Source organism: Dermacentor silvarum, chromosome 5 (assembly GCF_013339745.2).
Source record: "Dermacentor silvarum isolate Dsil-2018 chromosome 5, BIME_Dsil_1.4, whole genome shotgun sequence".
Taxonomy (NCBI): domain Eukaryota; kingdom Metazoa; phylum Arthropoda; class Arachnida; order Ixodida; family Ixodidae; genus Dermacentor; species Dermacentor silvarum.
Genome location: NC_051158.1, coordinates 175,622,263 through 175,636,580, shown reverse-complemented (window position 1 = coordinate 175,636,580; position 14,318 = coordinate 175,622,263). Strand labels below are relative to the sequence as shown.

Genomic DNA, 14,318 nt, shown 5'->3' with positions numbered 1-14,318 from the left:
AATAAATTTAATTAAATATGTTCTTGGGATTTACGTGCAGAAACCCCGATCTTATTCTGAGGCACGTAGTAGTGGGGGACTCCGGAATTATTTTAACCGCCCGTGCCCCGAATGCACGGGCATGGGGGTTTTTGCAATTCGCCCACATCGAAATGTGGCCGCGGCGGCCGGGATTTGATTCCGTAACTTCCTGGTTAGCAGCTGAACACCATAGCCGCTAATCCACCGCTGCGGGTGCGTCGCTCTTTCGTCATGTGCACAACACCTAAAGTCGCCAGCATCAGAAATATCTGATGAATGATGTAAAAAATGTCACACTTTCGCCCTAAGGGCGAAGCAATGAATGCGATAGCAACACAGCAATGTCATTCGAAGTAAGGTGAGCGGCTTTGGTAGCAATATGAATTGTAGTAAACATGAGCTGATTAAGTAAGCAGGTGTGCTGCGGCGTAAGTAGACCGACATGAAGAGAGACTTGATGACCACGAGAAGGCGCGTGTGCAACGGTGGTGTTGATGAGAAGCGCTTCCCGTGGGCAGCGCGTGCGAAGGGACACACCTGTAGCGCTGCACTGCCGATCCGGGCAGCATTGCATGTGTAGCGTGCGTTGGAAAATGTGGCCCGACTAATACTAACTGAATGAACAAGCGTGGTTTGAGCGCGCACAAACAAACACGAATAGATCGCACCGAATGACTGCAGACAACGACTGTCAAAACGCTGGCAGCAAGCATACGCCGCAGCGGGCGAAGGTACGTGCGGTCTATCGGTTCAACGGAAACTGAGCAGCGAATGCACGGCGCATAAAGGTCAGAGGCGTGTGGAGATAAGAGACGGTGCGGACGAGCGACGAGCGCGGTTGTTGGCAGAGTATAAGTGCGCCCCCCCCCCCCCCCCCGCGCTCCCTCCGGCACTGGCTTCCTGCTTCCTTGCTTGCGCGTGGGAGATTGAGTGCCTTCGCTCTCCGTGATAGCACGCGTCCCCGCACGCTTGCGCTCGGGCATACGGCGCGCGGCGAAGATTTTATCTATAGGGAACCTCACGGCGACGGCGACGGCAGAAATCCGGTTGAAGTGTCCATATAATTGCTATCGCAATAAAAATGGCACAGGCCTGCGTGGCACACGCAGTACAGTCCAAGCGTAAGCTGGTGGAGCGGCTCAAGAGTAGCTCCAATTTGGGCACCACGCACAACAGGATCTTCGCGGCAGTCTGTTCGCTCGCAGCACGCCAATTGGCTGAGTTTTCAGCCGCCCCTGAGCCAGTGACGCGATTTGACCATCTCACGTCAGTAGGGCTAGCTATCTGATTGGCTCCCCATGGCAGGTAATCGATAATTTTTCCAACATTATGCGGAAAAAATTTTGTTCGTAATATTTTAGATGTTAGTTATTTGTTTTTATAAAAAGAAAGTAACAGAAAGAAAATGCACAAGGACATGTATCACTACACAAAAAGCACTTCCGGCCCACAGCATGTGTCGTCTCCTTGTGTTACAAAGTGCTCCGTGTTGATGAGAGCTGCGCGGTCACAATTTGTCTCGTTCTTTCTTTTCGCGAGCACCATATGGTTTGCCCTTGTTGCGTTGTGGGCAAGCAAACGTAGCGATTGGCTACACCGTGCCCCGCTGCAAGGCAGTAGACGAGCGAAGTGGCGGCAGCGCATCGGACTGTATATCCAAACGGCGCCAGCATCTGTGCGTTTGCGGCCGTCACTTCACGCCGAAGGATTACGACCACAATACAGTTTAGCATGTCCGGTATACGGGTAAGCGCAAGTGCGATGAACGATTTACGTTTATTTTTACGCGATGAACGGAGGCGCAAACGGGAACTGCTTGCACGGTGCATCCACCTGGCGGCACAAAGCTCAACCAAACGCATTGCTAGCAGTAGTGATTTATTAATGAAAATGACGCCTATTTCTGCTGCCCAATAGGGAGCACGGCGCAGCGTCAGGGGAAGGGGAAGTAGGAGATAAAGATGTGAGGAAGGGAAGAGAAGGAGAAGCAGCAGTAGTCTCGTCCGATCATAAAGGCCCTTACAGAAATTTTTAATGTGTTTTTAGACAGTCTTTTGAACTTCTTCGATAGAATTTTATTGTGTTTATTTTTACTGCTTATAGAATTTTCCTATACAGTTCCAACAGTTATTTGGCCACCGCATTCTTATAGGAACTCTGAAGACACAATTCTATAGAACATCCCAACCGAGTTTCTCTTAAGATCTTAAAGACACAATTCTAAAGAACTTTCCTACGAGTTCCTTTTAAGATCCTAAAGACAAATTTCTTTAGAACATTTCTATGGAGCTCCTTTTAAGATTGTAAAGACAAATTTCTATAGAATGTTTCTACAGAGTTCTTTTAAAGATGCTAAAGACTAATTTCTTTAGAACATCTCCCTGCAGTTGCTTTACAGACCCAAAAGACAAATGTCTATAAAACCTATGTCGATGTTTGTAACGTGCTTGTACTTTGCCGAGGTTCTAGAGAACTGTACTGTAAGCATTAACGATTACACTAAATGCAGTGCCAAAGATAATTGCCACTACAACTACAAACTGATCTATTTTAAATGTTTATTGCACTTCAGACTCGATATATGCATCATACATCTACATACACACTTCAGAACAGTCTGCATACATGTTTGAGCCTAGAACTTGCAACACACAAACTGTAACTGCCAATGCGCTTCACGGTTCAAGTTGGTGGTGCTAAGATACGAACCAGGAAAAAATTTGTGGCAGACTCGACTGGAGTGGACATCTGACAAAGCAGGCTTGTCTGAGACAAGAAAGCTTCGCATTAAAACTGCAGAAGGACCTGCTCTTCCAGCAGTGCACATTAAATGGTTGGATACTAAAGCCTGAAAGTAGATTCATATGAATGTGCACAACTACATGTGCACTGCAATTTCATTCGTCAGCTCCACAAAACCACACTAAACTTATAAAACACAGCATTCTGGCCTATCTTGAGGTGTAAAATGAACACTGGCAGTCCTTGTAAATATACAGCAAATAGTGGTGCTCCTAGAGAAGTGCAGCGTATATTGTAAAAAGCTTACAAAGCTAGAATGTTGTAAGAAAAATTTTGAGATCAGGCCCAATATTCCATAATTATGCTGGGAAATACAAAGATGACTGACGCGCACAATACCTAAGAAAACGATTTAGCTCAGGAGCTCCTATGCATGTGAATAGTGAAATCGTTCTTCTCGGCAACCACGGGACTGAATTTGATGATGTTTGTTACATTGAAAACATTTTTAATTGTTGTTATTTACATTTAGGCCATTTTGCACAATTTGAAAAAAATCTTCATCACCAGCCGGTGATGAAGGTGACGGCCTGCTGGGGGCGAGCGCTTAGCGATGGGCCGTGATCTCGTTCGACTCCACAAACTCCAAGAGGCTATGGAGAGCTCGGAGGTGGGGAGGCGACGGGAACAGAAACATTCATCCGGTGCGCGGCGCGGGTGGTCCTCTCCGCCATCGACATCAGCCTTGCAACGGGGGGCTGTAACTATACATGGGCACCGCTTCTGGACAAACGCATAGCTAATATAGCAGTAACTAAGTTTTTTTCTACTTTCTGCCGTGGTTGCTCAGTGGCTATGGCGGTGGGCAACTGAGCGCGAGGTCGCGGGATCGAATCCCGGCCTCAGCGGCGCCATTTCGATGGGGGCGAATTGCAAAAACACCCGTGCACTTAGATTTAGGTGCACGTTAAAGAACCCCCGGTGGTCGAATTTATTCCGGAGTCCCTCACTTCGACGTGCCTCATGATAAGACCGTGGTTTTGGCACGTAAAACCCCATTATTACTTATTCGTTTTTTCTACTTTGCTGCTGGCTCAAATTTTCCGCAGGAGCGTAGCCTAACCCAACAGTTCAATCTCGCTCACTAGTATCGGCAGCAAACTGCTCGAGCATATCATTTCATCTGCAGTCATGAAGTACTGGGGGAAATAACTTCTTTTTTTTTTTTTGTAGCCAGCGTCCCTTTCTGCAAGGTCGATCTTGCGAAAGGCAATTGTGATATTTCTGTTAAATACCGACATTCATATTGCTGTCCATGATAAGCGCCAGATTAATGCCGTTTTTGTGAATTTCCAAAAACCTTTCGACAAGGTCCGTCACGCTCGGCTAATAAAAAATCTTGTCAGTCTTAACTTAAACACTCACGTCATCAATTGGATAAGATAACTGAGTTCCTAACTAACCACTTTCAAACCGTTGTAGTTCACGAGAATATTTGCCCGTTAGCACAAGTGAAATCTGGAGTTCCGCAGGGATCCGTGCTCCACCGATTCTATTTCGCATTTACATTATTCATACCGCTAACCTCATGACTTTCACCGTAAGGTTATTCGCGGATGACTGCGTGATATATGTTAGATGTTAATAACCTGCAGTACGATCTAAATCGGTTATTTAATCGTGCCAGGACTAGCAGACGAAAGTCAACGTAAACAAAACAAAAGTTTTTTCTTTCACTGCAAAGTTGCGCCCAAAAACATATCACTACACACTGAATAACAAATGTATTCAAGTTTGAGTACATTGGTGTTCATTTAGCGTCTGATTTATCATGGAAGTTATAAATAGACATTATAACTAGCAGCGCTTGTAAAACGCTCGAATTCATTAGGAGTAACTTGCATTTCGCCAACTCTGCCTAATAAACCTTTAGCTCACAATACACTAGTCCGCCCTAAACTTGATTATGCTTCACAAATCTGGAGCCCTCACCAGGCGCACCTTATAAACTCGAATCTCGAACAAACTCGAAGAACAAAAGGGTCCGTTTCATAACAAAAAATTACTCTTGGACATCTAGCAATACATAAATAAAAATGTCCCTAAACTAGCCTTCTCTGCAATCGCGCAGACTACTGTCACCTTTGTCTTTCTTTCAGAAACTCTATCACAACGGTTCCCATCTACCTGTACTTATCAAACCTGTCCAATCGAATATTTTCTTGACTAGACCACGAATTCAAATTAGAACCTTTCTTCGCCCGAACAAACCTGTATTATTACGATAGCAACTACATGGACGCTTCAAAGCGGATTTCTGACGTAGGCATCGGCGTCGCGGTCGCCGTGAGGTTCCATATGACGTCAACGGCGATGAAATTGTCGCCGCGTGCCGTAAGCTGTATGTGCGAGTGAAAGGGTGCGAGGGACGCGCGCTTTCACGGTGAACGAACGCACGGCCTGCAGCTGTGAGTAGACTTCGCTGAACCCGCTTGCCTGACCATCGTCCGCGCTGCCTGCTCGCCCGGTCAACGACGTCGTCTCCGCTGATTTACTCTTCGCCTTTGTTATACTGAGGACTATCCACGAGCTGGACTTAATTCTTGCCATCTGCGCGCTTGTCTAGTGCAGCCATTTCCGCGGCTAAGATGGCAGGGGCGCCCCCACCTTCCCCGGCGCAGCCGACCAACCACCCGCGGCGTTCCCTCGTAGGCAGCTCGACGCGCAGACGCGCGGTGAGCGTCGCCTGCCCACGAACGCTGTGGTGGTGGTGGTGGTGAAAAGAATTTATTGGGCTATATATACAGAGAGGTGCTGGAGGGAGATGCCTCTAGTGGGTCGCGCCCCTCGCAATACTGGGCGGAGTCCCTCATTCCGGGACCCTGTTGGTCTTGACCGCTGCCCTGGTCTGCCGAACTAGGGCTTGTTGAGCCGATATTTCCTGGCAGCCGAGCAGGGCCACCTCCCAGTCCTCTCGGGTAGGGGAAGGGATGATGGGGGGAGAGAATGATTTTGCCGGCATGCCCAAACCATGTGGAAGGTGTCGGCTACCGCCCCATATACTGAGCAGCGGCCGTCAAAAAAAGAATCAAAGTGCTTGAGAACCGCCGGGCACAGCAGGGTGTTTTTAAAGAGCCTAAGGAGAGTTCGTTCGCCAGCTTTACCCAGTCCCTTCATAGAAACTGGGTAACGCCGGTGTTCGGCGCGATAGTGCTCAGTAATGTCTTTAAAAGAAAGAAGAGGGCTGTGATCTGGGTCAAGCTCCTCCCAAGTGATGCCTGGTGCCCAGTAAGAGAGTGCGCGGGCTGCCTCATGGGCGGCTTCGTTACCTGGCATGCCTTGGTGGCCGGGGATCCATATGATTGAGCGAAGAGTTGGATCGCAGTCGCGAATACTGCGGCGAAGAATTTTGTCAACGAGATTAGTGATTCATCCGAATTGAAAGGTACGACAGGCTCCGCAGGAGTCTGTGAGGATGAATTTAGAGTCGGGATGGGAGGCTGCGAGGGCGATCGCCACCTCCTCTGCGTGCGTTGAGCTGGGTGCATTGAACGAGAGGCCGTCCACTTGTCTTTCCTCGTGTATGATTGCAGCAGTGTACCATCCCCCCCTGGAGTGGTTGGGGCCTGCAATATCGACGTAGAAAACGTGTTTCTTAGAGCCATAGTGGCAGTGCAGGGTATCCGTCCGCGCCTGACGCCGGCCATTATGGTCCTCCTTGTTCATCTTAGTTGGAAGGGGTCGAACGTAGAGGGCGCGTCTCCACTGTTCGGGCACTCGAACCCTTTCCATCGTATGGTGGTCATGTTTAATATTTAACCGGTCCAAGAGGCAGCTACCGGACACGGTCTGGGCGAGACGCGTGTATTGGTTAACGAGATGCGCCTTGCGAAGTTCCCAATAGGTGTTCACCACCCCCAACGCGAGAAGGCGCGCGTTGGAAGTGGAGATCGGGAGGTCGAGGGCTCTCTTGAGCATTTTGCGGAGTACAACCTCCAAGCAATCTTCGTCATGTTTCCGTAAGCGTAGGTATGGAGTCGAGTACTGTACTCTACTAGTTACGAAGGCATGTGCGAGCCGCACCGCATCCTTACTTCGCAACCCTCCTCGCTTGTTGGAAACGCGGCGAACCATCCGGCCCACCTGGTCGCCGATCTTGCGGAGTTTGGCAGGAGTTGTGTGTGCCTTGCGATGTTGAATAATGAAAAGACCGAGTATTCGAATCTCCTCCACTTCTTGAATGGGGCCACTGGCGAGAGAAAACTGAACTGAGATTTTGCATTTCGGGGAAGGTCGAAGACGCACAAATTGAGACTTGGACGGGGAGCATTGGAAGCCGCAGTACGTAGCATAGTGGTCTACTATGCTCGCCGCTGCTTGCAGGCATTCCTCCATCTCTCCTGTTTCCCGTAGTGGCCCAGATTGTGATGTCGTCGGCGTACAGCGCATGCTGAACACCATCGACACCCCCCAACTGTGCCGGGAGGTGTGTCATGGCAATGTTAAAGAGAAGCGGGGACAACACAGCGCCTCGTTGTGTGCCCCGTGTTCCCATATCAAACGGGCCGTACTCGGTTTCTTGAAGGCGTATATAGGCCAAGCGGTCCGTTAAGAAATGTTTGACATAGTTGAATGTACGAGCGCCGCAGTTGGTCTCGCTAAGATGCTTTAGTAGTACGGCGTGCTTAACATTATCAAAGGCACCCTTGAGATCGAGTGCCAGGACTATCTTGTCGTTATGTGGGTGTTCTGTCGGTTCGAGGATCTCGTGATGAAGCTGTAAAAGGATGTCTTCTGCCGACTTTTGAGGTCGGAAGCCGAACATTGTGTCAGCGAAGGTGTTCGTACTCTCGAGATATTCCGAGAGGCGCTCACGGACGATAGTTTCCACGAGTTTCCCTACACATGAAGTGAGGGAGATGTGCCAGAGGTTGTCTATGTTTACCGATTTCCCCGCCTTCGGGATAAAGGTTACCAATGATGTCTTCCAATCGGCTGGCAACGAAGTGTCCCCGGTCGAAATCGCGTTGATGTATTCGAGTAGGGTTCCGTATGCCAGATCTGAAAGGTTTGCCAATAGTTTGACTGTTACCTTATCTCTCCCGGGCGCCGTCCCCCTGCGCATTTGTGCAAGAGCCGCGCGAAGGTCGTGAAGCTGTAAAGGCTGATCTATTTCCGGATTATCGCAGCCTGCATACGAATAATCCATCCCTCACGGGTCTCGATCCTGATTGAGGTATTGTGACCACAAAGCGTTCGCTAGCTTCTCTGTGTTTCCTTGAAAATTGTGTAGTGCGCCAGTGAAGTGCTTCTGGGTTTCCGATCGTGTTTGTGTAGGGTCTATGGGGCTCCTGAAGAGCCGCCAAGTGTTGCGGCTCGACATCTGTCTTGCTACGCAGTTACATCTATCTACCCAGTTAGTGTCGGCGAGCTGGGCAGCGTGCTCGGCTGTTTGCTGAGTAAGGTCAGAGATGCGAGCGCGGAGTTTACGATTGTGTTTCTGTCGTCGCCATCGTTTGGTTAGGCTGCGGCGAGCTTCCCAGAGGTGCACCAGGTGGTTATCCACGTCCGGTGCACGTTCCGTAAGCTGTATCTGCTCTTCGTGTGAACGGAGTGTTTGCACGAGTCCGTGTGCCCAAGTGGAGTAGTCTTGTTCCAAGAAAGAAGTTACGGGGAGGGCCCGGCGGAAAGCATTCCAGTCGGGAAGTTTGGCTTGTGCAAGGGGCCGATGTAAGGGTCGAGTGTATATGACAGTGTTCCGTATGCAGGGGTCGCTACCGAGGGTGTCCTCGGTGTTGATCCAGTTTGCATGTCGGATGTGTTTCGTGAGGGTAAGGTCGGGGCAGGTGTCCCGAGTGACGGAATTCCCTACACGTGTTGGGTGAACCGGGTCGGTTAGAAAAGTGATGCCCAGCGCAGATATAAGTCCCGTCAACTTACGACCACGCTGTTCTTCCATGCGATAGCCCCACATGGGACAGGGAGCATTAAAATCGCCCACTACCATCAGCAGATCGCGACCCGCGATTCTTAGCGGTTCGCTAAAGATGCTGGAAAAAGTGACGTTTTTTTTTAGTTTCGGGGGGCAGTATATATTGTTACGGAAGGATAGAAGGAAAGAAACGAAGAAGAAGATCGAGAGACACTGGCTGCTGCGTGTTGTTGCTGGTCAGCTATCTTGACCACACTAACCGTACTTGTGTATATATTGTAAATACATCCAGTCTATACTCTCAACATGAATCCTATGCGTCGGCGTTCCTATCGTGTATCACGTGCTTAACGTAGAGTAATCCAATCGGAAGTGGACAAAATGCTCCGCAAAGGGGTCATCGAACTATCAGCCAGTCCTTGGGCTTCGCCAGTCGTCCTCGTGAAGAAACAATATCACAGTTTCGCCCTAAGGGCGAAGCAATGAATGCGATAGCAACACAGCAATGTCATACGAAGTAAGGTGTGCGGCTTTGGTAACAATATAAATTGTAGCAAACATGAGCTGATTAAGTAAGCAGGTGTGCTGCGGCGTAAGTAGACCGACATGAGGAGAGACTCGATGACCACGAGAAGGCGCGTGTGAAACGGTGGTGTTGATGAGAAGTGCTTCCCGTGGGCAGCGCGTGCGAAGGGACACGCCTGTAGTGCTGCACTGCCGATCCGGGCAGCATTGCATGTGTAGTGTGCGTTGGAAAATATGGCCCGACTATTACTAACTGAATGAACAAGCGTGGTGTGAGCGCGCACAAACAAACATGAATAGATCACACTGAATGACTGCAGACAACGGCTGTCAAAACGCTGGCAGCGAGCCCATACGCCGCAGCGGGCGAAGGTACGTGCGGTCTATCGCTTCAACGGAAACTTAGCGGCGAATGCACGGCGCATAAAGGTCAGAGCCGTGCGGAGATAAGAGGCGAGCGACGAGCGCGGTTGCTGGCAGCGTAGAAGTGCTCTGCGCCCCCCCCCCCCCCCCCCCCGCGCTCCCTCCGGCGCTGGCTTCCCGCTTCCTTGCTTGCGCGTGGGTGATTGAGTGTGTTCGCTCTCCGTGATAGCGCGCGTCCCCGCACGCTTCCGCTCGGGCATACGGCGCGCGGCGAAGATTTTATCTATAGGGAACCTCACGGCGACGGCGACGGCAGAAATCCGGTTGAAGTGTCCATATAATTGCTATCGCAATAAAACGATGGTACCTGGCGTTTTTGCGTCGACTATCGCCATTTAAACAAGATCACGCGAAAGGACGTCTACCCATTACCACGCATCGATGACGCCTTGGACTGCTTGCACCGAGCTACATACTTCTCGTCCATTGATTATTGATCCGGCTAATGGCAGATTTCTGTTGATGAAATGGACCACGAGAAGACTGCCTTTATAACACCTGGTGGTTTATATCAGTTCAGAGTAATGCCCTTTGGCCTATGCAATGCTCCTGCGAGATTTGAACGAATGATGCACTCTCTTCTGCGAGGCTACAAATGGACCACCTGTCTTTGTTATCTTGACGACGTTATGTTTTTTCTCCCACGTTCAGCAGCCACCTTACGCGACTCGCTGCAATTCCTGCAGTCTTCCGAAAAGCCGGCCTTCAGCTGAACTCTACGAAATGTCAATTCGGGCGCCGTCAGATTACCTTGTTGGGACATCTCGTTAACACAACCGGTGTACAACCAGATCCGGATAAAGTTCGCGCCATTCCCAGTTTCCCTGTGCCTCGTTCTGCTTCTGACGGCGCTGCTTCGTTGGCCTGTGTTCTTACTTTTGCCGTTTCGTCAAAAACTTCGCCGACATTGCTCGCCCTTTGACAGATCTTCTAAAGAAGAACACGCCTTTCTCATGGGGCCCGGAGCAGGCTCACGCGTTCGCAGCTCTCATCGGCTTTCTGAACACCCCTCCTATACTTGCCCACTTTGATCCATCTGCACCGACCGAAGTCCACACTGACGCCAGTGGTCACGGCATTGGTGCTGTTCTCGCCCAGCAGCAGAATGGTACCGAGTGCGTGATCGCTTACGCCAGCCACCTGCTGCCACCTTCTGAGAGGAATTACTCCATCACCAAACGTGAGTGCTTGGCTTTAGTGTGGGCTGTCGCCAAGTTCCGGCCATATTTGTACGGCCGCACGTTTTAGGTCATTACAGACCACCATGCCCTCTGCTGGCTGTGTTCCCTACGGGACCCGACAGGACGGTTTGGTCGCTGGGCTTTGCGGCTCCAGGAATTTTGTTTTATTGTCATCTACAAGTGTGGACGTCTGCACAAGGACGCTGACTGCCTCACTCGTCATCCCTTGGATCCTCCTGATCCTGTTGCACATGATCCGGAGGCTTGCCGTGTTGGCTTTCACTGACATGTGCGACATGCGCGCTGAACAACATCGCGACGAGTCCTTGCAGGCCATCATGGCCGGAGTGCAATCTGGCAGCACCGACGGCCCGTGCCGCATCTTCGTGCTGCACAACGGCATCCTCTACCGCCGCAATATCAACCCTGAGGGCCCTGAGTTTCTCCTTGTCCTTCCTCGTCATCTACGATCCGTCGTTCTCGAACAACTTCACGATGCACCAATGGCAGGATACCTTGGAGTTTTGCGCACATACGACCGCGTACGACGCCGGTTCTTCTGGCCGGGACTCTACCGCTCTGTGGGTCGTTATGTCGCAACTTGCGAATTGTGTCAGCGCCGAAAAAAAATCTCCCCTGCCACCTGTCGGACGACTCCATCCAATTGAAGTTCCCTCTGAACCTTTCTATCGCGTAGCCCTTGACCGGCTTGGCCCTTTTCCGACGATGACTAGAGGGAATAAGTGGATCGCCGTCGCTACCGATTACGCGACACGCTACGCGATAACAAAGGCGTTGCCGAGTAGTTGGCCAACTGACGTCGCAGATTTTCTCCTCCATGACGTCATCCTCCACCACGGTGCGCCTCGACAGTTACTTAACGACTGCGGCCGCTCGTTCTTGTCTCGAGTTGTTAACGAGCTCCTCCGCTCTTGTGCCACAGAGCATAAGCTGTCCACCGCCTACCACCCACAAGCGAACGGTCTTACGGATCGTCTCAACCGAACACTCACAGAGATGATGTCGATGTACGTCTCCAATGATCACCGCGACTGGGACGCCACACTGGCCTATGTCACATTCGCGTATAACTCGTCCAAACATGACACCGCAGGATATTCACCCTTTTATCTTTTGTATGGTCGCGACCCTACATTGCCATTTGACACCATCCTACCTTCAGTGCCACGTGTTAAAACTGAGTACGCTCGTGAAGTCATCGATCGCGCTCACATGGCGCGTCAAGTCGCCCGATCTCGTCTATTGGCATCTCAGGATACAGAAAATGAGCGGTACTATCGGCGCCATCGCGATGTTAAGTTCGGCCCAGGTGCTTGGGTGCTCCTCTGGTCACCATGTCGTCGTGTCGGTCTCTTCCAGACGCTTCTCTCTCGCTACACAGGGCCTTATGAAGTCCTACGTCAAATTAACGACGTGAATTACGAGATCTCGCCGTTACAGTTGCTCCGTCCTCAAGTCTGACGCCAGTTTACATCGTGCACGTTTCGCAGTTGAAACCATACTTTGTTCGCAGTTCTTCGCCTGACATGCGCCGAGACGGTCCTTCAGCACCCGGGGGTCCTGTTACGGAAGGATAGGGGGAAAGAAAGGAGAAGAAGATCGAGAAACACTGGCTGCTGCATGTTGTTGCTGGTCAGCTATCTTGACCACACTAACCCTACTTGTGTATATACTTTAAATACATCCAGTCTATACTCCCAACATCCCCGTTACAATATTAAGTATGTGTACGGGACTATCCGTCCGCCGCAGGGCAAGGACAGAGACCATCATCATCATCATCATCATCATCATCATCATCAGCCTATATTTATGTCCACTGCAGGACGAAGGCCTCTCCCTGCGATCTCCAATTACCCCTGTCTTGCGCTAGCGTATTCCAACTTGCGCCTGCGAATTTCCTAACCTCATCATCCCACCTGACTTTCTGCCGTCCTCGACTGCGCTTCCCTTCTCTTGGTATCCATTCTGTAACCCTAATGGTCCACCGGTTATCCATCCGTTACCATCACGTTACGAATATTCCAGATTTACGTCGAGATCAACCTCATGCGCTGTGTAGCCTTTATTGACCGGGAGACAGGTGGATGGGTCTCGCTGAGAAGTGTTAAAGCCCGAGAGCTTAACCGCAGCCCCGGTTTCTTGCAGCGCAAGGACTGCGGCGGGGTGTTCGAGGTTGTCAATGTACGCCCTTAAGTGGGTGCGTTTCGTCCTGTCTTTGAAACCCCGACAATTCCATTGTACAAGTGAGAGAGCTTGCTGTCTTTGCGGGGGGCGCCGCCCTCTAGGGGGTTGGTTGGGAAGGGACGCAGCCATGTTGATTTTCATTTGAAGGGAGATTGCCTTGGAGAGCCGGCCCAGGTTCCGTCACCTGCAGCGGGAGTGATTCCGGCTCCTCCGAGAGTTCGGTTATATCGATGGGTCGGGTGAATTTCGATGGGCGGTTCGCGTCCTTGAGGCGTCCCGTTCGGCGTAGAAGCCGGGGTTTTGGCTCTAGCCATGCCTTAATGTTGGCCGTCACGGCGACCGTAACCGTGGCTGTGACTGCCTTGAGAAGGCTGTCTTGGATTTGGCCAAAATTTGATATCTGAGTCGTCAACTCGGCAAGCGCGTTTACGAGGGCGGTGAAATGCAAGTCAGAGCTAGAGGGTGTCGGGTCCACCGGCACCACTTGCATCGGTTCCGGAGCTACTTGGGCTGGGGGCGGGGAGGACCGAGCCGTTTCTAGCGCGTGAATTTTGGCGTTAAGTTGAGCATTTTGTACCCGGAGAGTCTCGAGCTCGTGGCGGAGGTCCGCGACGTCAGAATTAAGGGATGGATGAGGAGGAAGATTTGGTGGGGAAGAAGGTAGGGGAGTGCGGGGAGGCAGAGGAGGCCCGTCTTGGCTGCCTACCTTGGGCTGAGACGCATTCTTTGGTGTGCCAGAGGGAGGTCCCTGGAGAGCCGGGAAATCACCGTCTTGGAATGCGGGGGCCTCTAGATCCCATGACGCTTTCGGGTTAGTTGACCGAGGAGACTTGGGGGCACGTCCAGGCAAGGTGCCCGCCGGTGGCGCTGGTCCGGGTGTGCCTTTCGTCATCTTGTTGCTAGGCGTGGGAGCTTTTGAAGTAGTGACAGGACCTGAGGGCACTGCAGTCCGAGGTTGGTTTCGTTGACCGGTCGGGTTGCCCGGTTGTTGCAGCCGTCCGAATTTGGCTTTGCAGTCTTGCGAGCCCGTAAGATGACCGCCTCCGCCCACAATGCAGGAAGGAGTGCACTCGTGGGGCGCCATGTTGCCGTCTTCGAGGACTGTGACTGTTTCGCCGCAGTGTCCACAGCGTCTGTCTTGAGGATTCGGGCATAAGTCCGGACGGTGACCGATGGTGCCGCATCGGAAACACGCGGGAATAGTCCACTTATATTCGCGCACCACAATCACCACCCTGTTATAGTGCACGTAACGCGGTAGGGTACTCTGTGTCCCACGAGGGTGA

At 51.3% G+C, this 14,318-nt stretch overlaps 1 protein-coding gene across 1 annotated transcript; it reads right to left on the bottom strand.

Annotated features, from left to right (window-relative positions):
- Positions 1-13,129: 13,129 nt before the first annotated feature.
- LOC119454599 (uncharacterized) lies at positions 13,130-14,116 on the bottom strand. Its single transcript, XM_037716490.1, has one exon. The coding sequence runs from the start codon at positions 14,114-14,116 to the stop codon at positions 13,130-13,132; it is 987 nt and encodes a 328-aa protein (XP_037572418.1).
- Positions 14,117-14,318: the final 202 nt, after the last annotated feature.

Bases quoted from the DNA above. Each gene is read 5' to 3' on its own strand.
- LOC119454599 (XM_037716490.1), bottom strand. From the start codon at position 14,116: ATGGCGCCCCACGAGTGCACTCCTTCCTGCATTGTGGGCGGAGGCGGT.